At 39.7% G+C, this 27,930-nt stretch overlaps 1 protein-coding gene across 2 annotated transcripts in view; it reads right to left on the minus strand.

Annotated features, from left to right (window-relative positions):
* Positions 1-27,930, minus strand: part of NTRK2 (neurotrophic receptor tyrosine kinase 2) — a 194,530-nt gene that overhangs the window by 37,253 nt on the left and 129,347 nt on the right. For both annotated transcript variants that reach the window (XM_059873527.1, XM_059873521.1), the window contains 3 exons: positions 12,044-12,174; positions 6,275-6,447; positions 2,565-2,799 (listed from right to left, as the gene is read on the minus strand). In XM_059873527.1, coding sequence (XP_059729510.1) covers positions 2,565-2,799; positions 6,275-6,447; positions 12,044-12,174 — 539 coding nt within the window. The remainder of the gene's footprint in view (positions 1-2,564; positions 2,800-6,274; positions 6,448-12,043; positions 12,175-27,930) is intronic.

The raw sequence follows: 27,930 nt of genomic DNA on the forward strand, positions 1-27,930 counted from the left end.
CAGTTAAAAAGACTTAGCCTGCTATAAGCAATTAGGTATGGTACGTCAGTGCTATTCCAGCATTATCACTGACTTAGGCCTGCCAAGGATGCCTAATCCCAGGCAACCATCTGGGAATTCTTCATTGCCTTGATTTTTTGATGACCATCCTCTGACCAGCCCACAAAAGTCCCAGAAAAGGCAGGCCAAAACTTCACAGACTCAACTGGAACCTCAGACTTTTATCAGCTGTGAAATATGGTGGCATGGCAGGCTGTGGCTCTAACCCTCCTCTGCCCTAATTAGAAACCAAATGGAACATGAGGCTACAGAGAAGCTGTTCTTCTTTCCTTCTACTGTGTAGAATGAGCAGCTTCCCAGCTTGAAGTTTCATATCCACCCATCACTCTGCAAGCTTATACCACCAGTTTGGATGGGGCTATGCTATTTTACACCATCCCCTTTGACACTTGTTTACTTCTTTCTCTCTTCATTTGCTTTTTTGTCTTTCACTAACACCTCTCACAATTACCTGTCCCGCCTTATTTGTTCCCTCTCTCACATCAATGATTGTACCCTCTTCACACTACTGCCTCTTCCTTCTCTTTTTTTACACCCTGGACCTCCCAGAAGCCCTCCTTCACCTCAAAAATAAGTGAAGATAAGGGAGAGAAGAAGGAAAGAAGAGAGTGATTCTGGTATGGGGACAGTGGGAAATACAATGTACCTCTTAAATGAGATACTTTTGGAAGTGCCCAAGGATTATCCAGGTTACCCAGGATTTCCTGAACTCCTGCTTTTTCCGGGTCATGGGTGATGTTCTAAATTTGTGCAAGACTCAAAAATTAAACCCAGATGTACGTGAGCAGGTACACTGATGACAGAGTCCGTACACCAACACATGCCTGAGGCAAGCCTCAGCTGTCTCCAGAAGGCCATATGACTACTGAGCTCCTATCCCCTTTTTGCAGGTAGTTTTTATGCAGCAGGGGGAGTAACTTTCTTTTTCCCCAAAATAACCAAAGTATATGTTCAAAAATGTTGCCTCTGACTGTAACTGCCTTTGGAAACATGTACTGTCTTGCATACACATTCATTCTTAAGTGTAGCAACTAGCATGGTAAACACTGAAGTATGGAACACAGACATGACCTCAGTCCCAACAAGTGGTGCTAAAATGCAATATGCAAAATCAGATGCAAAATCAAGAAATCTTAGCCTCTGCTCACGGGTGTCCTTTAAAACACAGAGAAAGTTATTACCATCCTGTGTATTTTTTTCAAGCTCTGAAGTGCAGTCGTGCTTGTTTTACATTGATCAAATAATTCAGAGTGCCAGTATCCAAAAAAACAATATATAAGAGGAATCCGGATCATATGTTTATTAAATACTAGGTTTGTCTTTGAAAGGAAAGAAAATTAACAGTTAACATTTACAGTTAAGTAAACTGTAAAATAAATTAACAGTTACTTATGAGCCTTTAAGTGAATCAGCATTCAACAATAATTTTCAAAAGCATCCTCTACTCTGTCCAGCCTTAGCCAGATGTAGAGACAATCTCTTCCCAGGCATCCCGCCAATACTGACAGTGAGGTGACACTTTCCTTTAATAACACAATCCAAATTGACTGGCTAAGAAAATAATAATGAAAAAGGAATAAGAAATAAGGAGTAGAGAGGAAGATACAAAACATGTGCTTAAGGATGATGAAATTACCTTACAGGACAAGGATGATGAGATTACCTTACAGAAAAAACTCTAGGGTTTGTAAATTATCAGCTTCCCCAAGCCACAAACAGGTTCAGTTCCAATCATGAAACTACAAATGTGATAGCAAACAGCATGTGGTGTCAACTACATGACGTACCACACAGCACAAAGACTGCATCAACAACAGCATTAATGCATTCAGTTTGTTTAGCCCAGCAATCTCAGAAGGCCTTTGCAAAATTCAGATTGCACTTTATGGCAACCAAGCTCAGGGAAAACAGTCAGAATGAAAAAGAGCAATGGGCTACTCTTACCCTCTGCAAAACAGCTCTTCAACATTAAGAATCCTTGGCTTAAGGCAGGAAAAGCTTTCAGGTGCTCAGTATACAAAACTTCTCACCTAATCTCTTATTGAGTAAAGCAACTGGTCACTGCTGCTGCCCAGTACTTATTTTTCCTCTAGTTAACTGATCCATTATACAACTGCTTCCCAAAATTACCATTTCCATTTTTCTTAGCAGTAGTTAAAAACATATTTTAATAGCTTCAAAGTGTTGGGCCAAATTTGATTACCCTTTTTCTCTGCTGTTTCTTCTTCACTTATGCCAAGCAAACGTGCAAAATTTTTCGCCCAGAGAAAAAGACCTTTCTGTGATTTAGAATCTAAACCAAACATACACAAACAACAAAACATGACAGACTACTCTGATTAATTCTCCAAGTTTACCAAAACCTTTTAATTCAGAACCAGGTTCTCCATATGCTAGGGTCTAAATTACCTGACAGACAGATGGTTAAGTATAAAAGCAGATCAGTCACACCAATGTGGTAAGAAGACTGAAGAAGACCTAACTTATTACAGCAGTTCACTTACCCGATAGTAGTCTGTGCTGTACACATCTCTAGACATCCCAAAATCCCCAATCTTCACCAGTAGGTTTTCACCAACTAGACAATTCCGGGTAGCAAGATCCCGATGCACAAAGTGCTGTGATGCCAGGTAAACCATACCAGAAGCAATCTGCTGGGCAATGTGAAGCATCTGGGATTGGGTCAGCTCAGCAGGACGGTTGCCTTCTGCCATCAGCCCTGCATCTGGTCCATGTGCCCTGCACCAGAACACAATCTGATAAACTGATAGGCCACTTGTAATGTGGAGAAGTGAAAGACACTAGTGAGCGTCAGCCCACACAATTCCATCAAAAGTGCTATAAAAACAGGGAAAATTTTTTGTCTTGGCTTTTCTCATTAACTGTTTTCCTTCACTGATGAAAGATAGGTGGTCTGAAGAGCACTACGAACAGGGTATATATTACTCAAGGAAATAAGGCATATGTGTTGACAATAGTACCCATCTGTCAGAAAGCATCACCTTTCTCCTGTTCCATTCTAGTAATCTTTTTTGGAGAAAGGCTGACAAACGAACCTGCTTGGGAACCAAGGGAAAAATCTTATCACTCTGTAAGACTGGAAAACAATTGAGGGAAAGGCAATGAAGTGGCATGCGTAGCATCACTTTTCCTGTGACTGGCATTCCTTGGTTTCTGCAGGGATACAGGGCATTGACCCTTCCATCTTTTCTTAAACAAGAAAGAACAAACTTCCTTCTCCGTTTGAGAAACATGGGCAGCAATTTTAAATTTATGCTTCTAATTTCCTATCCAAATGCACAGCAGGAAAGAATTTTTGCTTATTTCATCACCAAGGCTGAGTCCTGCCTGAGACAGGAATTTTTGACAATAGGAAGAGGATACAAAACACGCACTACTTGGAAAAGCAAAACGGCTTCAGAAATATGAGGTTTTCAAGACCTAGCAAGTCCCTGAGAAGCAACAATCAACTGATTAACGAGAATACTTGTATGTACTTCATCAAAACCAGAGACATTTTGCATTAGGAAAGCCCAGCGAAGTACTGGGTCACATGAGCTTCACCCATCTTAACTATGTGAGCCCTGGTATGCCTGTACATCCCAGTGTTTTGAAGATGCAGATATAAACATTCATATGAACAATGTTTGCAGGAAGAACTACTAGTTAATCCTTATCCAATCAATGAGGTAATCTGGCAATCACTACTCATTTGATACATTTTATAATGTTCTAAATATCCTTTTCCATCCAGTCGATTTTTCTGTGTTTTCAGAAGTCCTTTTTTTATTCCATTCCTGAAAACTATTCTTTCAAAGAGACCACCTCTCCTCTTTCCTCCTCAGTAGAGGTGAGGCCATAATTTTTCTCAAGGGTAAGGGCACAGGAGTTTGGAAAAGATTTTCAAATTAATCAAAATCTGTGAGATCAAATCTGACACCACCAATTAGAAATATGATATTAAAATTGTCCCAAGGGAAGAATTTCATGAGCAAAGTGACAGATGTGAGAAAGAAATGAAGGGGGGTGTGTAGCATTGCCATCATTGTATCTGGTACCAGGCAAAGCAACTTTCTGCCACAGGGTATGCACAGGCAGCCATTCATCTGGTCTAGGTTAATGGGGGTGGGAATAAAGGGGAGGACATGAAATCTCCAACAAAAACTCACAAGCAAATTCCTATTGTGCCTTTAAAATGCATGGATTTTTTTAATAAGTGTTCTCAGACATTAAATCTCTGAGCTGCTAAATTAAAGAACTTTTCATCTTTTGCTAGTCTCCCTGAGGACATGGTCTGTATCTAAAGGAATTTGTAGATTATTCCTAACATTCCATCCAGCTTGCTTGTCCACTTGGTGCTGGCCATAAGTGAGGTGATTTTCAGTGTCTGCAATAGCCAGGGATATTGACAGATATTCTCTGCAGCCTCATCATCCACTAGTCCATAGACCAAGCCCCAGGCAGGCAAGAGTTTGAGGCTTTAGTCCTAGATCCGAACAGGCTTTGGCTGCATGCAGGCAGCCAGGCTCATTTGGGTTAAATTTTCAGATCAATTTTTCCCCAACAGCCTTTGGTGGCGCTGCAGGGCAAGAAATATGGAACAGCCCACTCTGCTATGAACCTCTGGTCTGCAGCACAAGCTGCAGAAAATGTGAGAGGAATGACAAATTGAAGCTTAGCTTTAATAGCTTGTCCCAGCATAATCATTTTATGTTCTAAAGACAAGGGCTGATTAATAGCTTTTTTAAAAGTGAAGGCCTTAAAGTAGGAAATATACTGTCTGGTAAAATACTTTTCTGTACAATAATTCAAAATCAGAGTTAAAACATAAGAAAAAGCCAATCAAAAAATAATCAAGGCATAATAAGTATTTCTTACGGAGTAAGAAATTATTTCTCATCAACTGAGAATCTGGCTTCTTTTAATGGAAATTCAGTGTTCTGAAAACGTACTAGGATGGCATCTAGGGAAACAGCAGTTCTCTCCCGATTCACAGCAGAAGACCAAGCAGAGAAACATAAATGCCCTTAATTCTAAAATATACTTAAATCCTTTGCCAGAGAGACAATCATTCTGGGAAGAGTAGTAGTGTTTGTTCTGCATCTCCAGTTCAGATCCCAGTTTCTCTGTCAAAACTGCTAGCCCTGCCAATAAGGGAGGATGCTGGTTGGTGTCTTTTTTTTTTTTTTTAAGGTGTGGCTACTTTTTCAAGAGGTAGTAGAAAGACAGCAAACTCATTTCACATATGCTATGAAAAAATGCATAAATGGCAGCATTTGCAATCATAGTCATTTTAGTTATATAGAAAATATTAATCCATTTAATGAGACATCTATTTTGCTTATTTTACAGCTTTGTTAGAGATATCGTTCCAAAATGGTGGTACCCCTAGATATCTTTAGCAGGAAAGACCTCTGTACGTTGAAATACCTTTGTGATATTTATTGATAAAATTACACAGTAGATATTGAAAGACTAGTCTCTTACATTTTAAACATAAAGCAAATGCCATCTCTTGATTGTTTATTTTTATGTCCAAAAGTGCAGGCTGGTAGAAATGGCACATACATTAGTCCTCTGTTCATAATTTCTTAGATCATGGGTTACCTATTATTGGGAACCTTATGTATCATCTATTTATTTATAATTGCTCTACTGCCAAATTTCAATTTCCTATGCACATTCCTGAACAGCTTTATGAGATAAAGCCCTAATCTGGACCCCAAAGTGTAGCTTTTTCCAATTCGCAGAAGTTTCCATGGCTCACAGTTTCCTTGCTGCAGATTTATAGCAGTCTTTCCAAAACACTGAGAGGAGGGAAGAGAAAAGGGGTTAGACTTCAGAAGCTCTCTGACACCTACAGATAGCAATAGGTGTTGAGTGGGATTTTCCAAGTGCTACCAGAAAGGCTGTAAGAAAATCATTCCTACTGTAGGATTTATAACCAAATATTTCAGAATACATGAAAATAGATTGGAAACAATATTTCTTTGGTACAAAGCTTGATTTAATGGTACTTCCAAACAGGCAAAGAAGCAGAGCCCCACATCCCAGTACAAAAGACAAGAGTCATACAATTTGTTTTCCTAGGTGTCAGCTTTTTCCAGGGGTAGCTATTAATTTCACATTGAGTACAGCTACCTGTACATTAAGTAACAGCTACCTTTTCTGCCCACTTTTGGCTCAGGATCACAATACATGTTCATAGATTTACCTGAGGAATTTGTTAAGATCTCCGTGTTTCATATACTCAAAGACCATGATGAGTGGATCACCCTCAACACAGACACCATAGAATTTGACAATGTGCTCATGTTGCAGGTTAGTCAGCAGTTCTGCCTCACGGTGGAAATCCTTGCGGGCATTATCACTGGCATCCTTCAGCGTCTGGTGGAGAAAATGAAAATATAAGGAAGGACAGATGTTCACAGAAGGTAGGAAATATGTGGGATAGCCCTGTAAGGGTAAGGTAAGGACACAGTACATCATGGAGAATGGAGGAAGTATTTTCTAAATAACTCTTTTAGAAATGCAGATGTGATCCTGAAGTGCAATTAAGTAATGGCAGTACAATTTTCATTCTCCTGCCACATGTTATCCCAAACAAACAGTTTTCTTGTTAGAGAATGTATGAATACTCATGCTCTTGCTGTGACAAGTGTTTTCCAAACACAGAACAAATAAACTGATCTCATCCCAAAAATATACTAGTACACAGCTGGTTTGTATCCTTGAGTATTTAATTCAAGCAACCCCTAGTATCCTGCTGGTATTTACCTCTCTTATTATTTCTTTAAAATGAAACTTTGCTTGTTTAAAATACATGGTGGTAATGTGGATGCATTCTTTATGTACTGCTGATGTTAGTCCCTGTGGTAGGTAGGTAGATTTACACAAATGTCCCTGGACCAGAATAACCTGAGGTTTCAGCCAAAAACTTCTTTGAAATTCTGTAAATCTACTCACATGACTAAGATTAGGCATATGTGTAAGTAACTGGAGGTCAAATCCTAAAGTGATAGACACAGAGGAAAGTAGATGCGCAGAGGAATTCTGGGGCATCACTGGATCAAATAGGAGGCTTAAATGTTGTATATTAAAATAATACTAATTTAACTGTCACATATAGGCAGTTTCTGATTCCTCCATACAAACCACATTTCAAGAGCAATAAAAGACTTTCATGCACAGAAAAAAAAAAAAGGCAAGTTCTGACACCAATTAAATGAGGAATAATTATAATTATCAATAAACCACTAATAGTCTCTGTAGTCAAGAGGTACAGTGGTTGTGCTATACTAATTCAAAAAATATTTCTAAAACCACAAGAGAAAGATGGCAAGTTATTAACATTCATGATTTATTCCTCACAGAAACTGCTGTCTGGGCTCTGTACCTCTGTATTTTAACAATACCTAGGTTTAATAAAATGGAAAATAAGACACAAAAGTACTGGCAATGTTTTAACTAAAGATGCCTTTTTCCTGGCCATCTAGCCCCTTTACTTTCTATCCTGAATTAATATGTAGAGCATGAGACCAACCACACTCACCAGAACAGAAACAGAGTAAGTTGATACTGTCCAATTGTTCTGCCAAGAAACTGAGTTTTTAGCAGCAGTAGTCTGCTGGTTTGTTCAAGCTTTTTCTTCAACAGGGACAATTCTGTCCACTTTTCTAGTATTATATGTGTGCATGTGTGAAGAAGAGGCTAGAAGGTGACTGTTGGAAAAAACACATCCTTTACTTGTGATACCGCAATCCTGGGTCCTGAAAACTGAATAGCTACCATACTAAAATTCTGATGGGGGACAAGGACTAGGGCAGCATAGATTGCTGTCTTCCAAGTTCAGGGGCTTTTACCTGTGGATTTCAGCCTCTGTGGATCCTAGTGGAAAGAGAAGTCACTCATGCCTTAGATGTCCCTTCCCTGAGGAATGTACTTCTGAATCTTACCATGCCTTCAGGCACAGAATCCTTTTTTCCATAAGCTTTACCAATTATGCAAAAAGGATATTGCTTCATCAAGGCTCCACTAGTCATGATATGTTAGTATACACAGCTGTATCATGGACATCAAATTCCCACTAAGGGCTACACACAATCACATCTGAACTGAGCGAGGACTGGAATTGAAGTGTTTTCCAATACTTCCGGGCTCTGGGATGATGTTATAACATAATGCCAGCACCAACCCACAGTCCAGTGTATGTTACACATACTGAAATCACTTGTAATAATTCTGTTGTCACTTAAGTTTCCTCTGGTAGTTTCATATATTAAGTGATTGGACTGTAATTATTCTCAATAACAGAATTAGAAAAACAATTAATACAAAACCCATTGTTTAATAACAGCAATCTGGAAAAAAACTTCCAGGGAGAAGCAGACTCTGATTGTCTTTCCAACAGGCTCTTTCCCTGGAAAGACAGTAAAAATGCTGACAGCTCTGTCCTGTGAGGATGGCATATTGTATATTTGAGAAGATGCTTTTTATCTCACAGAAACAGCAAAATTATCATATGACAGAGCAGTTACCATGGCAATTCCACATTTTCTGTCAAACAGCAAAATGCAGAAAAGTCTGAAACTCAGGTGAAACTCATGCAAGGTTTCTACTACCATGGGCTGACTAGAATTTCTGCCACCCACCATTGCAAAATCTCCTTTTCATTATTTCATGCAGTGCACAGAACAGACACAATGCATGAGAGAGAGCTGGCACAGTCAGGCAAGGAAGAGACTGGAAGGTAAAAAAATTAATAAGTATGTAGAATTTACATAGAAATGACATTGACTAATGCATTTAGCTTGTTCTCAGTACAAGAAAAAAAGAAAAAAACCAAAATAAAACCTTAAGAGCACAAAGAGAGGAAAGACATATTAATTATTATTATCATTACTGACAAGAATGCCAAAGCTCTGCATACAAAGCATTTTCACCAGTTGACAGGAGGTTTTCCCAAGTAGGATCTGAGATTCAATCACATGTGCTTTCCAGCCACTCCATGTGGTCTGTGCTGCCCTGTGCTCTGCAGTGAGTGTTAACTTCGACAGCTCTCTGTCTGACACCACCTGTGCCACTCTGACACCCCAGAGATGCCTTCATGGGCAAGTCAGAGCAACAGCAGGAGGATGGGGCTGTCACCAACATCAGCAGGACTTGGTCACCAAACTCTCAAGACAGCTACATGACTACTCCTATTGCTTTCTACTGTTTCAGCCTTCTCCTACAAAATAATTGCTACTGCTTCTCATCAACATATGAGACCTGACTGGTAAGTCTCCTCAAGAAATTAAGGGGTGGTTTTGACTCTTCTCAGAACTGAAGGTTTGAAGAATTGGAAATCTTTGGTTTTCCTGTGCAGATGCCATGGAAATGTTTCTGATCTCACACACACAGCAGCCTGCTAGCTGAGCAAAACCTCCCAGGGGAGCCAGAGGCAGCTGCTAACCTGTGCCTTGTCAAACTCACCTCCTGCTCCGGATAGGCTACACTAGTGTGAGATTATGGCTGGGGATTCAATCCTATGAGGAGACAGTACTGAGCCAGGCCTGAAAAAACACAGCAAATTGGGCCCTCAAGAAAACAGTAATTTTTCCTTTCTCCACCCTCTGTTCTCTAAAAGTGCCTGATATGATGTGCTATGGGGGACAATGCTAGTCCAATGCCCAGGTTTTGTCCTACGGAAAGTATTTCCAAGCACTCTGTGTTGTATCCAAAAAGCTCACACTAACCAAAGACAAATTGCCTTTCTCCTCTTTAAAGGAGCAAATGCTCTTTGGTATTTTATGCTATGCCTGATCTTTTTTATCTTCACAGATTTTTTTGGGTCTCTTAGCTCCTAAATAATTTGCTGCAGCAACCTCAGAATTTTGGATACCAGCTGACTGATAAGAGGGGAACACGTTGAGTTAGAAGGAGGGATGCTCAGGGCCAGGGATGAGCCATACAGTTTTCCAGTGACTGGCAGGCACAGGGAGCTGACAGGGACCACTAGTCAACCTGACCCCCATTGCATGGTTGAGGATGTGCCTCCTTGGTGCTGAAATCTCCCTGGCACTATCTTACTCTTCAGCAAGCACCTATTTCACAGGCTCACCAAATCTGTTTCATAGTGTTTGGTGTGTTCTGGTTTTACCCATGGTGCTGAAGCTCTCTAAAGCCATTGTTGTGCGTCAGAAGGAGCTGCTCTTTGCTGCTGGATTCCAGGTCTGCTCCTCTACTACTAACTCAGGGATGGATTTCAGACACCATCCTGCATTGAAGTGCAGGATAGCTCTCTGCATTCCAGTGGAGGCTCCTTCCCTCGATCTCCTCTGCAGCTGGGGCATACCTGTTATCTGTGGTTGGTAACCACAGTGAAGGAGACAAGCATCAGGCAATTAACCCCTCAGTTATGTGAGGATCAATACCCTGTGGCTCAGTTCACCAAAAAATTTGCTCTGTGACAACAGCTAGAGTCACATCTTTAAGAGCCAATGACAGAAACATAAAATGGGAATAACCTGTTCTCAGAGGTAATTCTTCCCACAGCTGCCTGAAAGATTCTTATTAAGGATACTATAAAGAGAGGATGTGGGGGGGAAAAAAAAAAAAAAAAAAAAAAAAAAAAAAGCCAAAATAGTATGACAAGTTGCCCAGAAAATCCATAGATTTGTCATCTAGGTCTACATATGGAGACATATGTACCTTTAAAGGCTGAATACTCTTCCATTTGATTTACACTGAGAATGAGCAGCAGAGAGAAAGTACAGTGCAGCATTTAACAGCAGAAGTGCTAGGCTCCATTTAGACAGGACTTTAAAAAGGAGCAAGTGAATGGAAATACTTTAGTTTTGTTTTAATCAAGCAGTTCCCTAAAGTGATAGAGGAAAGGCCATTTCCATTGTAACCACCTACATACAACAAAAAATTCATTCAGATCTAGTTTTGTCATCTTCTATCTCTTGCTTTCTCCTGTCTATGCTATATCCCTTTAGGGCTTTTTTTTTTTTTTTCTCACCAGTCAACATGACTGAACTACTTCAAGTATCGAAAAGCTTATAACCCTGGCAAACTCAAAAACCTATATTTGATGGAACACTCTATGAGACTATTCTCCTTTCATGTTTTTCCACTGCCAGATTCAAGACTGCTATTTCTTGTTTCCAAATTCAAAAAGATGATCTACATGATTTCTTTTGCCGTGTGGTTTCATCCAAAATGCATACATGTTGCCTGTGTGCATGGTTGCCAGTGACCTGTCAGATTAAATTATTTTCTGGTCACTTGGCATAGCCCAAATTCTGGACATCTATTTCCCCTGCACTTAATGAGATATTTCAAATGCAGGACACCTGGTTTAGTTTTTGGCTGATGGAGATAAGAGATTGTTTTCAGGGAAAATTTTCAAACTCTGAGAATGTAGTTTCACCAATACTGTTTTCTAGCTACATCCACAGCTGAGGTCAACAGCTAATCTCAGCTCTTGAATTTTGGGGGGAAAATTAGGGCTTTGTGCAGAGAGGGAGGCTTGGTCTCCAAGCTGTATTAATGAAAACTACCCACAGACAATTTCAGTTGCTCACTAAAAGAATGGCACAGTCCTGAAACAGAAAGCTGTTCTTTGCCTAGTAATTATACACATAACCTATTCACTTATCTAGTAACAGAATATTTTTTAGACACACATATATATATGACATGCATTTTTTATAACCTAGACATTATTTTTCACTAACTGTTCTTCAGACATAAAGGATTTTGCCCCCTCGTGATGCAATCTGTTTCCTCCCTTTCCTTATATGATTCAGGTCTCATTTTATAATCCACAGCAAGATCAAATACCAAATTCTCTAAACACTCCAAGAGCCTTGTGAACCCTTCTACATGTACCAGAATAGTTACACTGGATTATGGAATAGGCAAACATGATCATTTACAAATAAAACAGCATTAGTTGCAACCATGAATTAATAATGGTAACCCTAGACTCTTTTACCTTCACTGCCACCAAGATCTTGCCCTGCTCAGGACACAGGTTATAGCATTCTGCCAGAAAGACTTTCCCAAAGGCTCCTTCTCCCAGTTCTCTTTTAAGAACAATATTGTGGCGCTTGATGTGATGCACAACTGTGAAAAGAAGACAAAATAGAGGTCAGAAGGGAGCTGCAAGTTCAGGATGGGATGGAGCCCATGCTTGAAGCCACATGGAGATAGGAATGCCTGTAAAGTAGGGAAGGAATCAAAGAGCCCACACGTCAGTTTTTACCACTTTTTGCAAGAAAAAGACTGAGTTTATACATTTGTATTTGGAGGGTAGTGCATTTTCTAGATAAGAAGACATGGAATAAAGAGTCACCTGGGAACAGGCCATTTATCACCATGTTAGGATAACTGCTGCAAAGCAGTTAGGCTTAAGACCTAACGCTACATTTTAAAAAACATTAAGACAGTGAATCAGAAAACAAACCAAGCCTTTCTCACACCTTTTCTACTTTTGTATCTTTAACATTAGCAGAACTCTCCTGTCCAAATCAAAAAAGTTTTAAAATTAACCTAAACCAAAGGTGTCCTCTAAGAAAACCAAATTTTTCCTCTTTCAGCTGAATGCAACTTAACAGTCTGGTTTATTCACTACTTGTAAGTAAACCACTGCTTTCGCATGTTTCTCACAAGCATGATTTACAGTTTTGATCTGAAGTAAAAGAAACTAAAGATGGACAAAGGTTTTAGTCCATATAGCGGACAGAACATTAGTTGCTTCCCAGAATCAATTGATTCAAACACTGAATCCCAGGAACATTTTTTTGACTTATTTTACATTCTCCTTTCAGCAAAAGCTTCCATTAAAATCTTTAATATTTAAAATACTGTACTAAATTTTGTAGACTACATTACCAATTTACAATGTTCAAGCTAAATAAAGCAGTTCTAAGGGCAGTTTAGCTGCCAATAGGGTGGACAGCTTGTGTTGCTGAAACTGTACAATCCAGACAGCATCTGCTGATGATTTTAATCTCAGTGTACTTAGCTCCCTTTGCAAATGCTGAAATTTAACCCTGCCTGGAAGAAGCCCATTTGCAACTTAAATTCTAAACACAGCAAATTAAATAGCAGTGCACTGGCATCAGGCTGGCTTCTTCAAGGGTGAAAATCTCACCTTGGCTGCTCAGCTGCAGGGACCAGGACTGAATCCTGCCAATAATTTAGGATCTAACCAGATGCAGACCGACACCTGCCTCCACACTTGGTCACATGCCTATCCCAAACCAGGTGACCACTTATACAAAAACCACCTTGCCTCCATGACTAAAGGAGGAGTGCTGATGATAACATTACTAGGGAGAAGCGGCACAGCCTGTCCCTATTCCCATCACCAGCATTTGGAGAAAAGGACCACAGTCTACAAGAGAAGAAAATGTGTGTCCCACACCCTAAGCCTACAGCAACTTAACCTGAGCACACTGCATGTAAATACACCTTGTATCCCTGTGTGTGGACATGAGGGAAATCTGGCGCTGGAGCAGGCTCCAGAGCGGGCAATCCAGCACACATCTGCCATCTTGAGGGGGGCAGACATCTGAGGAACAGATCTCCACCAGATCCACTGGCACCTGCTAGAAGGCCCCTGGCCAGAGGGCAAGCAGGCCCCCCGTGCCCTGGGCATGGAGTGGGAAGACTGGATTCTCCCCACAGCCCACCAGACTCACCAGGCTTCACTGCTTTCCCCACAGATGGTGGTGGCAGGGGGATATTCTTAGCCTCCTTTTCCAGTGCCAAGTCTTCTAGGAGAGGCCACACATCCCATTAGGTTCATATGAAATGAGACTGCACGGTAGTTTCGTTTTTTACTTTTGTCACACACTGGTCTAGCACAAAATTAACTTTTGTCATGGTGATGCTTTATTTGGCCAGCTACCTTAGCAGGTCCCCTGCAGTCAGTATGAAGCTGCTTTTTATTTTCATTTCCTCCTCAGCACTGACTTTGCAAGAAAGGCTCAAAATGCAGTCAGCACAAGATAGGCCTGAACAAAAACACACCTTTTCCCCATGGACACAGGTTAACCAGCATGGCTGGCCTCTGCTAATACTGCTCACGAGGTAGACCAGCAGAGCTGAAAGATTGCTGCCCTGGCACGGCACCTGAGCTCCAGAGTGTGGCACATCTCATCACCTGAGCTTTAAAAATGATTGATAACAAATGAGTCTTACCCCCTATCCCCTAAAAAACTTGCCATCCAATACTGCCTTTTGGGGAGTTCTCTTTCCCTCTGCTTTACTAGTATTGCCAGGAGGATGCCTCTGCTCCTTTCCCAGAGGGGATAGGCAGCAAAGGCAGTTTTAATTTTTTTCTGCCCACAGCTGCCAAAGACTCGGTGATGAAGACAGTCTGAATTTTGTGTGGTTCCTCTCCATTTTGAGCCCATTATACTGCTAATGTTTGGCCTAGCAGTACAAAGAAGTTTTTTGTGAAGTTCCTGGAGGACTTTACAAACAATAGAGTAAAAATAAATAAAAACCACACTCGATACTTCTCTGTAGTACACTTACAGCTGCTGTTAAACACTCATATGAACCAGGCAATCAAATAAACAATCCATCCCATAAACCAAACTAAAAACTGAAACACAGCAAGGTGCAGAAGAGATCTGAACAGAATGTATTTGTAACTTGCTATGCTCTATCCATTCCTGTTATCTTTTTGAACTGTGCTGAGTTACCAAACAAATAAAAAACAGCAGTAAGTATGACTAAATGGGCAGAGCTTAAATGTAAGAACAATGTAAGTAAATCAAACACATATGATGGGATGGATATTTAAGCTAAGAAAAAAAAAAACATTTAGCACATTCAGGGCCCCAGCCATGACACTGTCTTAAGTGGGAGGATACTTGAGCAGTAAAACACTAAAAATTTCAGGGCAAAATCTGCTTTCCGTTACTATCAGGATAAAGCAAATTATCTCTGTTAAAGTCCAAGAGATTATCCTGGATTTACATTGAAGAAACAATGCAGAATTTGGCCAAAGAGGACATCAACAAAGAAGTCATAACACTGTCTCACAAGAAAATGTACACAATCATTCAAATGACAGCTATGTATTTTCCTCCTTTGATTCTAAATGGCAATTGCATTTGACCTGCCATTTGTACTTTTATGAGCATATTCTCTGGTTTTAAATCTTAACTGATAACTGTAAAAAAATATGCTTCATTAAGCTAAAAGCCAAACTGAGCTGAAACACTTCAGAGAGAAATTAGCTATAAAATATGAAGCAAGACAAAACAAAGAAGGGTAAATGCTGAAAAGAGGCTAAGTTAAAATTATACCTACACAGCCATATCCTTAAAGCAGGGGGCTCCCATGGATGACTTCAGGGAACCAGAGACAATAGGAAGTACGACTACAGAAAAGGTCTCTCTCCTGATCTCATGGTCTCAGAAGTATCTCACTAGGTATTTCACTCACTAGCAGACAGTATGTCACACTGGAGATGACACAATACATATTTCCAGTTATGGGACTGCACTCCCTAGGTAACCTACCTTTGATGGTGAGGCTGAACAGAGAGGGTCACACCACATTCTGGAATCAGTTCCAGCAGAACAGGTAACTCAAGATCACCTCATCACATTGAATTCCCTGAGTGGGATATGAATTAATCCAGCCAGGGACAGCGAGATACAGTGTAAATTATTTACATTTTTTGCCCATATTTAAAAAATGAAATGTGACAGATTGAAAGTGGTTCCCCTCAGTCACAAACAATAGGTCTTAGCTTTTTACCACCATATGTGACCATTATACCATCTAGGCTGACATTCTAAACTATATGGAGCATAATATTGAGCTAAATTACTTGCACATGGCAGAAGACTGCCTCCAGAAAGAGACTGTGTCAGTCTTGACTTGAAAGTCTGAACTATCCACTTGCTTTCACGTGCAATCATTTCATTGCTAATAAAAATGAATGCCTTTTTCTTTGTCTCTTAATCATTAACTTGTCTGGCTTGCATATCCCTGCCTTTGCCTTTAGGGGACTTTGATAGTTTTAGTAGCCTTTGCAGGTTTGGTATTAAACACGTCATCAACACCCTTCTTGCCCTTCTTGGTGAGGGAAAGAGACAGAAGTTCCTTCCCCCAGGAAAGCATTTTCTTCAATTCACTAGCCACTGTCTTGACTTTTCTCTGGAAAATTTTTAAATATCCCTTTAAAAGAAGTTGTTTTCAGTTGATTTTTTTCCCAACTGGAAGCCATCTCTACAAGGTTGTGATAAAACCATAAAATCAGCCCCCTATATCTCTTTACATCCATAGATTACACTAGTCCTTTCAAGTCCTTACTTCCTAAGGAGCACAAAAATGAAATACTTATGTGGTATTCATGTGAGCATCTCATCTGCAAGACCTCACCCAATTACAATATCATTAATGTTGTAGGTTTCAAATGTATTACCATCTACCTCATGAGAAAAGTGATGAGATTCAGGGAGAGGCTGAAACATGGACTCACTGCTGGACAATAAACAGACAACAGCTAACAGGCATCACTGCTCACTGAACTACCAACACTGTAAGATCCCTTTGTGTTCCACACCCTTCAATTATCTGCTGTGTCTGCTTCTGAGGATACTGTTCTAAATTTTGCTAGTGGTGCACATGTGGGACAGTCCTGAAGAAATTTGTTGTACCAGGACTCTGAGAAGAGAATGAGAACCTTCAAGATGCTAGGAAACCAGGTAAGGTGATATTATAAACATAAACACAGCTGCAAAAGTAAAAAGCAGTCATAGAAAAGACTCAGTTTGTGATGCGACACAAGGTCCCACAGAAAAAAAGTTTGGCAAATTTCTTAATTTCTTTTCCCACTATTTCTATTGCAATTGTGGACTGAACTATTTCTAAGACCTTGCTAGAAAAATACAGGTGTAAATGGCCAAGTGATTGTTTAGATAGTGTATCAAATTTTTACAGCATCTGCCACTCACAAAAAAAGAAGTTTCTTCTGTAATCCTATAGCAGAAGGATAGGAATTTACTATAAAGAGCATGCAGCAAGTCTAGACTGATGGCCATCAGATTATGCAATAGCAGCATGTCTGCAGATTCTACAAGCTATTGCCAGAATAGAAATTTTGGCTTATTGAGATATCTACTCTCTATCATGGCAATAAAAGCCAACAACAAGGCTTTTTATTTTTTTTTTTAACCTTTTAACGTGTCAGCCTTCCCTGGATGTAGAAATAGGTTAGGTGAGTTGTATATTTCTGATTATTTGATGCATTTATCCCATCCAGCATTCATTACTTATTATCCTATATGAATTTTTGTATAGTGGTATTGTTGTTTAATTTTTGCAATGTAGCAGCAACAGTTGCTCATGTAAGGCTCATGCCCAGCTGTTGTAGGTACAAACTAACAATGTTTCCACATCTAAATATACACACACACACACTTTTTTTTTATATATATGTGTGTATATATATAAATGTTCATATATACATATATATGTATACACACATGCACACACACACACAGACACACACACCATTATGTATACATATATATAGTAGTCCACAGCTGAGAACCAACTCACACTTCTTCAACAGAATTAAAATAAGCTGACAGAAAATCTCCTCTCAGTACGTTGGTACTCTGCTCTAAATGAAAGGTGCTGGTTGGTACCAGCTATAGAAAACTGAGTAGAGAGGATTCACAGAACAATAAGGCCAGAAAGGCACTTGGGCCTTGTCACATCACCTGTGCAAGTCCAGCTTCTGAAGCACTTTGAGTCTTGTTTTGTGTCTCTGAAAAAACCACAGCATCATTCAAGAGCTGTAAACCAGTTATCCCTTGGGTGGCCATCAGTGATTTGTCAGGTTTCTCACAAGCATTAGATCCTAAATGGGCTTTAAGGAAGGGATAGCTCACTTAGAGTCTAATGCCAGGTTGAACAAGAAGTGATCTTCCTGGAAGAACTGGAGGCATTTATGAAAGGCAAACAAGTGACTGTCAGAGGAATGGCATAATTCCCAGGCACTTACTTCCTACTTGTCTGGAGTTACATGTGGTAAATCAAATAGATCTGTGATTGCTGCAGCTTAACCTTTCAGTTGCTTTGTTTACAGCTTAAATCCTCACAGGATATATATTTAAACCCCAGAATTTTTTTTTTTTCCCCTGGGTTAGAATTAGGCTTCCTTTTGTAACAGAGTGCTGCAGCACCCTGGAGGGTGCCCAGTTCTCACCTGCCCAGAGCAGCAAGGGCACCACAGATCTTGTTCACTGTAAACTCATTTTGCTGCAGCTGGCATGGCTCTTCTCTCTCTTAAACACATGTGTTTACTGTCTTTTGGTGTTACTACTTGATTCCTCGTGAGCCATTTTACTTTACTCTTTTTCTATAGTAATTTATATTGTTTAGTTGACCAAGATCCTGTCAGCTTGGCTATGGATAGCCATGATGCCATAATTCATTATATCCCTATACTCAAATAAGCTTTACTTAAGAATAAATTCTAATAAAAATGCTATCATTGTCTTAAATGCATGAGTCTGATGAACTTAATTCACCCTTCATGGAAAAAAAAAAAGTAAACAGTTTATCTATACAGAAACTTGCCCTTGCATGTTAAAACTGAGGTGCACAAGACCGTCAAGCCCTAGCAAGCTAAAACTGATCTTTTGCATGCTAAAACAATTGGGATATATCAGAATAGCTGAAAGCTTAATTTGGCTGTTTTCAGAAAAAGTACCATATATTAATCATCCTGCATTTCTCTTTCTATGGTGCTTCCAACCTACTAAAAGCTTTTCAGCACGGTATGGTAAATCAGCTTTAGGCAAAAAACTGAGCTGGAGTTTTGACAAAAGCTGCCTTTGCAGATATGTATACACTTAATTAATAAATGCCAATCTCAATGCACTTCTTCCAAGAGGTTAATCATCATACAACTTAGAGGTTATTGTTGTGAGTTGCTGTGTAAAACCTGTTAGTATTTTATGGGGGCAAATCTGGTCTGTCTTTCATATTTAACTGGAGACAATGATCTCAGCATGACCACCCTTCCCGTTCAGACTTGGAAATCCTTTCCTTCCTCACGATGCTAATCTTTAGGAATCTTCTGCATTACAGAAATAGGAATACTTGGCAAAGGATGGGAAAATACCATGTAGCATACCTCATATAATAGATACTTGCAGAGGGAGAAGGGCCAATGAACACACTGTCTTCTAAATATTAACTCTTTTTTATCTCTATTTTCAGAAACTGACATAGTCTGAAGGGCATCCCAGGATGCCTGCCTGAGAAGTAGGACCTGAATGAAACTACCTGCAGAGATGAGCCATATTCAAGCTCAGAGTAAATGGGTATAAAGGTGAAATTCAAAGGAGATTGCAGTGGTTTTGATCTACATTGCTTTGCTTTTTCTCTTCTAATTTTAAAAGGAAAAAGAAATAATTTTGTGTCTCTGTGTTGCAATAATGAGCGATGTAGGGACCTCAGGCAGGTGCAAAGAGTGCTCTTTATTGTTACTGCTAGGTAAGGCTTTATAAAGCTTTACCTATTGGTAACAGCTCTACATGAGGGAGTACAGAAGGGTTTTACTGATGGCCTTTCAAAACTAAATATGAAAAGCAAATGGAGCTTTCAAGCTTGAGAAAGAATTAACTATAAGCTTGGCTCACAGTCAAAATTCTATTCCCTTTTTAAAAAGTTAAGCACATACTCAATCTTTACCTTTTTCTGAACTATCTGAAAGACAGCATAGCATCTGATCAACCATGTTACATGGGTAGGTCTGCCCTTTTGAAGCTAACTGAGCATAGAAAGAAAAGGGAATATTAATGAAAAAATCATAGCAGCATGACAGAACCCAGTCTTACAGATCACTTTTGAGCAAATTATTTACCCTTAAGTTTTTTTTCCCAATTCCTTCTACGGTTCTATCAGGCTGCAACACACTGTGTGGCTTTCTATGAGGAAACCTGAATCTTACACATTTTTACCTTATGCTTTGCTTTCTTTTAGCCAATAGAAATAAACCCTTCCCCTAAGCACGAGGCTCAGTCTCTGCCTGCTTCCTTAACTGCACACAGCTAAGGCTTTGCTGATACATGGCTGTTTGTTCTTATGATTCTGTAGGTACCTCCTTCTCTCCTGGATTTTGCCGTAAGTGCTCTTTAAACACAAAGAAAAGTTAAGGGTTTAGCCATTTCTGAGGAGGACCCCCAAATGACAGATAAAGACTCTGGATGTTGCAAACAACCAAATTATAAAATCTTCCTCACCCCACATTATTTACTGAAAAACAAACTCATCAGAATGAAGTAATAACATCTTGAGTCTTCTTACACTCTGAGATGACAGGAACATCAGTTCAGCCTCTGTCCTGTGGGGGCATAGAAGGGGTTAGCATTTTACTGCCCGAGCCCCATGTGACAGAAGAGAAGACCAAAACATCATAAAAGGTGAACAAACCTGGACAAGCAGCTATTCCCTTTTACAGGCTAGCTGTCCTTCAGCATTTCTGCCTTCTTCCATGGTGAGATACTTGCTCTGCTTTTGTTTCACTGCCAGACTGGCACACCTTTTTGTTTTCTAACATGCCATACACAGGGGCATATGTCCCCATAGGGCATTTTCCCCTTGGCCCTGTTAGTGTTTCAGAATTCCAGTGCTTACGATGTAACTGGCAGCACATGTATGCAAGGCACACCCAGAAAATTCATCTTTACCACTGGGCTGTGACAGATACCTCTACAGCAGCCACAGTGCAGTCAGAAGATTATTACATTGCACTGCCCTCAAACAACAAGACCTGCAAGACTTCCCTTTTAGGTCAACAAAATGGATTCACAAAGGGTTTGCAAGACTGAACATGCTGGGGGTTTTTCAGGATCAAAACCCTAACAATTGCAAAGAAAAGATGACTTTTCTTTTGTCTTGTTATAAATGCACTGGGAAAAAAAATTCTATGTTTCCACACAAGCATAGCACATGCCTAATTTTTCAAGTTTGAAAAGGTCGTATTGCTTATTTCAGACCACACATCACCTCCTCTGCTGACCAGATTCTTCTCTCCTGCATCCTCCACAGGACTAATATAATAAAGTACATGTTTATAAAAAACAAATTTTTTCCTATGTAAAGGCCATGATGTTTCTACAGTCTAGGTGATTTATCATTCTTCAGGGTCTGACAACCTTCCCAAGTCCTAGGGAAGGATGCAAATTAGACTGTACCATGCTCCTTGCATTGACCTCTGCATAAGCAAACAGTGGTACTCCTACTTGGACATTTTTTGTAAACTACACTAAACTACAGCCTAGCCCGATTTGAGAATATTAAAGGTTTTTTTTTTTTTTTTTTTTTTAATAGCAGTGAGATGAGTGCCTATTCTAATTGTCCTAATAGAAAACCTAGTCTGCTCCATGATAAAGTGAGAAAAGAAAACTGTGACTTGTCAGTGGGAACAAGAGGGCTTTCCAAGGTAATTTCTCTTGCAGGAAAAAAGTCACGTTTTCCTCTTCTGTCTTGGTTCAGCATGTTATTTTCATGCAACATGAAAACAGATACACCTAGCTAATACAGGTAGCAGAGAATATAAGGAATTTCTTTTCATTCACTTGAGCTCTTGATTGCATAATCTGCCAGCAGAAATTATGTTTCTCCATATTTCAGACAAATAAGGAGGAATACTACACCTTTGCTAAAACAAATTCGGTGAGAGACAAAAAGTCTCCATTATGTTCAGCTCCTTGCAACTGATCTGCACAACATACAGCCCAGGGCCACTTGTCCTTTAGTGGATCATAGGCAATGCCTCTCCCAGTATGCCCCCATGGCTAGGGACAGCCAGGCACCAGTCACTCAGCCAGCCCATGGTCAGTCTGTTGAATGGAGGTGTGTTTAAAGTAGCATCAGATGTGTTGGTTCCACTGCAGACAACAAACCCATGGGTCTCTTTGGTCTCAGCAAGGGTTCCTTCAGACTATGTTTAAGTAAGGCCTTTGTAAATTCTCACTAACACATATAAATCCCCTCCCACACATCAATAAAATTTTATTTTAGAGAAAGAGAATGAACACAGATACATTGATCAGAAGTTAACTATACAGTATGTCAGGAGCTAATGAAAAACAGAGACATATACTCCTTTAGGACAACAACAGTTTCCCACAGGGTCCAGTGTGATAACAAACTGTCAGAGCCCCAGTACCAACAATGCCAAAAAATCCACCACCAAATGGGTCTTTTAAAGCTGTGGCCCATGACGAGGTTGAGGACAAATTCAGTCTCTGCCAATATGCTTTCTCTACCTAAAAGCATCTTGGTTTTGACTTGATAATTATAGTGTGCTGAGCCAGCCAGCTGTCACTAAGAAACAGGAGCTGCCCAAATGAAGCAAAATGCATAGATGTTTACTGCTGATTTCTCACACAATAATGAACCCAGTTACAGCCTTTTGAGGCATGGAACTGAAAGACAGTAAGAGATAGAAGAAAAAAAAAGAAGAGGAAAGGAAAAAAGAAAGAGCTTTGAACATTTTGTTCCAGTCAGTTTTCATGAATGAGGAAAACACCAGGCGTGATTCAACCGAAGGATGCCCCCCCACAGTCATGCTGCTGCTGGAGAAGTGGCCACTGTGCAGACACCTGAGACATATATTTCCCAAAGCACACACAGACCCAGTCTTTGCCAAAACATGAACTTTCACTGATGGCAGCACACATACATAGCAGGGCAAACAAGAAGAACGGCAGAAACGGCTGAATGAACTTTATTCAGGATCTGACATACAATGTCAGTATAATGAATGTGACCTAAAGAAGACTGTTACACTTACAACAAGACTGAGTTGGCAGCTTTGCCCAATTAGTACCAGTTCATTTTATGTTGATAACTAGTATACACATACGATATTCTGTAAAAGCTTAATAGATGTCGCCATAAATCACAGTCCTTTTTATCCCCTGTGCTCTTTGTATTTGGAAAGTACTTTCAGTTGAATCTTCTTTACTACTAGTTATAGACTGAAATTAATGCAAATGTAATTCTGTCAGTCTCTGCAAGACACCAGAAACACATGGACCAGAAAGGTTCTTTTCTCACCCAGCATCTGTATGACAACTGCTCTTAAAAAACAAAACTGTTTTGTTCCAGCAACTATACACCATGATATTTACAGCAACTTTAGCCTGCACAGAATTAAGATAGGCAAAATATAGGGGTTTTCTCCCCTTCCTCCTGAAGTTCAAGTTATCTCCTAGAGCAACAACTACAGTTTGCCTATGGACTCACCTACTTGGGAAACATTTCAAGCAGCAGTAATCAACACAAACAGCTGCTACATTTGTTGCAGAGTACCCCACGTGCTTACCAGTAAAGGAAATAATAAAAATTGCCATGATTTTTACTGTTACCAGTAAAAAGGCTGAATTCTTGTCTCAAACTGCTTGAACTGACAGATGCAGCCAAGGAAATGGGTGTTGTCCCTTGATATGCCCTGGCGTGCCCTTGGCTAAAACACTGAAGCTGAGATGTCACCAGGGTAGCCTAACAGACCACTTTACAGGCAGTGTTTGTGAACTGCTGCCTCCTGCAAGACCACCACCAGCAGGAGGGCAAGTACAGACTTGCTTTTAGGAGGGACATGTCTGAAGTCTGTTGTCAAACTGGAGGGATACTTTGCCTTTTGGTAGTCTAACATCCACAGAATGGCCCTTAGGCAATTTCCAGGCCTCTGTGCTTCTAGCCTGTCATTCAGAATTTTAATGAGGAGGAAGGGTCAGAAGGTAACATAATTATTTATAAACCAATGTCAGGATTTGCAGGGTAGTTTTTCTAGTGTTTTCCCACGTACAACTCTAAACTGACTTACAGACTAGTGCATTTCTTTCAACATTGCTTGTCATATTTATTTTTCCTTTTCTTGTAACATTTTTTTCAGTAAGAGAATGGTAATTCAGCCATATGTTCCAAGAATATAACAGGCTCTAACTGCAAAAATAACTATTACTGATTTTCATTTTTCCTTACAGAGAAACTACACAGAGACAACATTGTTTGCTTCTGAAGACTAGATACACACACACACACACACACACACACACACACACACACACACACATATACACACACACAGAGATTAAAAGGTATTTATCATAAGCATTTTGGCAAACAACTCTTATGAGGCTTCTGCTGAGTGAATCCCTATATGACTGTTTTCCCCACCTCGAAAATAAGTCCAGAAATACATACTTAGATGTTTCATAATAGTAGTGGGTATTTAAAAAAAATATTAGTTATTTTCTACTTGAATAGCGTGACAAAGCTATAAAGCATAAGTTATGTATTCATCAAGATTCTTACTTGGTATATTTTGAAAACAATGGCACAAACTCCTCACTGCCATCTTAAGTTCAAAATCTCAGCTGGGAAGTCTTTAGATATGAGTATGACTGCAATAAATACTTCCTTGTAATTTTACTGATTCAGGCCTCCTTAAAGTGTATTATAATGCACTCAAAAATAAATCAGCAATACATTCAGAAAAAAAAGAAATTAAATCAACACTATTTCTCTTGCATTGCATTCAGAATTGTCTTGTATGCCATGAAAGAAATCCTCACTCACAAAATGTGAGCTGGGAAAACAAGTGGGGTTCTTCCAAATTAACAGTCACAAAGAGAAACTGCTGAAGAAAGCAATTAAGAAACCCACAGCATCCCCTAATTTAAGACACATTAAAAAAAAACAAAAAACAAAACAACTTGCCCTGAACAAAGAAAAATGTGAGGTCTGCTGCTAGCTGTGCCCTAATTCTTTGCTTATTTCAATCTTTATGCTGTTAGTTTACAGTATTTTATGTACTATCCTCCATAAAAATAAACAGGTCTTGGGGATTAACATGCCACAACCAGCACTTCAAAACTACTTGCAATAGCTCTCCTTCCCCACCTTCATAGATGTAAACAAATGAAGATTTCTGAACAGGGGCTATGGGTATCATTTGCCTTCATACCGTGCCAAGTAGGCTTTTGCAATGTCAGTTGTTGTGGAAACTGGGGAAAATGGTAAATTGCATCCTAACGAGGGCTGTTCCAGCTAAGCATTGGAACAACATCTTTAGGAAAAATCTCTTCTCAATACTATTTTAAAAGGTATTTTACTCCATAGTTTACCAAATTGAAAGCTAGGACAGTAGCTATGAGGAAGCAGCTTGAAAAATCTTCATTATCCTTGCTACTGTCCAAAAAGAACTGTGTTTTCACATAAAGACTTTGCTGAAAGCCCTAGGTAAGCACAGCTGTGATAAATCATGCTCCAGCATTTCTAGTTCAAGTCCAGTTCAAGTCCAGTTTGGCAGGATTCTGACATAACGTTCCCAAATCAGTGACAGACTTGTCACTGACACTGAGGGGAACCTGAAACAAACAGTCTCACAGAAACAAGGGATGTCTTACCACAGAAATACCTCTGAAAATGAACAAGTTGTGAGTCTGAATAAGAAGAGAGTACACACGTAAAAAGGGTGCTATGTGCTGCAGTTCTCCACTCAGTAATTAATATCTGCAGATATACAGGAGGGGAGGATGATCCACATTGCGGAGTTTGGTGAGAAGGAACACAGGGGAGAGCTAAAATATGGGCAGGGTGCAGCATGAACTCTAAAATATAGAAAGACAAGGAAGATGACTAAACTGCTACTGTTGAAAAAAAAGGGGATCTCCAGACCTCAGGTGATTATAGTGCTAGAGAGGTATCCCCCTATTTTCTCACTTAAGCATTTTAGGTCTGGTTAATTAATGTTTCTTCATTCTTAACAGTGTTTTATACCTGGTCAGGAAGATAAAAAACATCTGTCCTGCAAAGAATTCCCTTAAAGATTTTATGCAACATTTTACATAAATACTAGGCCTAGTACAGAAAGAATCTGTCCATATCCAAACCAACACAAGCCACTTTTTTCTGCACAGTGATTTTTTTTTTCCTGTTACCCTAGATAATCATATTTGGGATATGGTTGGAAAAAAAAAAGACAGAAACTTTTGCTAGCTTCTATATCACTACTTCTTAATGACTCAACTTTATTTTAATGCCACATATTGCACAGCTGTGCCTGTTGGAAATATTTCTGCATCCTATTTTGTTAGTTGTCCTACAATTTCAGAAGCTTGTGACCTCTTATGGAAGTTTGCAGATGTAGTTCCCTCTCCCTCCCCATCTATAGCATGACAATCCATGTCAGAGCACAAGCTCTGGCACAGACTTTGGAGAAGGATGTGGAAAGGTTACATAATTTTGCAATAAATTAATTATGATCAAGCAGCACCAGTTAAAACAATCACTCTCCTGGCCAAAGAAATAAGTGAGTAAAAGAAAAACAAAAACCCCAAGTCTTCACTTTTCTGATGTCCTGTTGCATCAAAGCACAGGTTGCAACAAGCTGAGAAAGTGTAATGTGCTTCAACGTCTTTTTCAGTTGCTATGGTACAGTTTCTTATGGAAAATTCCTTGTTCTGCGTGATGTTTTTCCTGCCTCATTTGGGATGGCAGAACCGTTCCTTGTGTCACCTGAGAAACCGGGCTGTCAGTTTCCACCTATTGGTGAGAAAGAAACTCATCAGCAGCAGAACTCAATGGAAAATTCCTTGGTTAGAAGTTTCTGCGCTGGAGGCCAACATGACAGTGGGGAGCAAGAACGGATAGGTCAGGGGATGAGGGTGCCACACAGGATATCTGGCTTCCACCTCAGGGTCAGACACAGATTTCCTGTGTAATCTGGGGCAAAGGATTTAATCGCTGGGACTCCCTGCTCATACAGGCAGAGCAACCAAGCATCCTTTCCCCGTTCCTCACCCTGTGTGTGAAGCCCCAGGTCTGTAACCTGCCCACTGGACAACCAAGTAGCACCAGGTTACAGGAGTGGGGCCGTAGCCCAAAAGCTCTTCAGGCAAGGGTTATGTGCACCTGCAGAGTCCCCAGTGCTTTGCACAGTGAGGTCTTGTTTGGACCATGGGGCTCTAAAGTAATGCACAGAAATAATACCAAGTTATTTCATTATTTTCTATTTTTTAGGAAAATATCAACATAGGCAAGGAGGGAAAACTCCAGCTTTACAGTACAGCCAAATAGGAAAACCACTGGGCTTTTGGAGGAGATCTGCAATCTATTTTCTGCATAGATAGTACTGAAAATTACCAGAAACACAGCATAAAAATGGTATTATAGCATGACATTAGTGATACAAAGCAATCAGGGATCAGGCCATTTCACTGGGGAAATTTTTTTTATGGACTAGTTGGAAGTAATCCGATTTTAATGTGACATTTTTTCTGCTGGAGTGCTTGCCCTTCCAATCAAAAAATAAGTGGATTCCACCACTTTTCATTCATGACAAATACAAAGCATGGTTAAAAAGAAAAACTAAAAAAATCATTAATATTTTAATGTTGTTGGATACCTGTGGTACTTCAGAATGCTGAAATTTCCATGGACTCCCTATGGTGGTGAGAAGAGCTTTTGACCTCTCTGACCAAATGGGTTTTTAAAATAATAAATGCAAAAGTGTTTGAAAAGAGACTCCTTTAGTAATGTCTGTCATGAGGATGAAGAGTGTTCAAAATATGACAGTGCAAGTGCATTCCACAGGACAAATTTTCTGGTGGTGCCAACATTTAAAGCTCCATTGACTTCAGTGGAGTTTCACCCTTTAATCTAAGAAGGTTTGGACTTGTTGGATATCACTTGCAGTAACATACAACTTTTTGTCTTTTAGAGTCCTTTATCAGATAAGTTCAACAAGAAAAATAGTGGAAACAGGTGTAGGAATTAAAGAAAAGATACTAATAGTAATTAAATACTAGTCAGGACATTCAA

Source organism: Haemorhous mexicanus, chromosome Z (assembly GCF_027477595.1).
Source record: "Haemorhous mexicanus isolate bHaeMex1 chromosome Z, bHaeMex1.pri, whole genome shotgun sequence".
Classification (NCBI taxonomy): Eukaryota; Metazoa; Chordata; class Aves; order Passeriformes; family Fringillidae; genus Haemorhous; species Haemorhous mexicanus.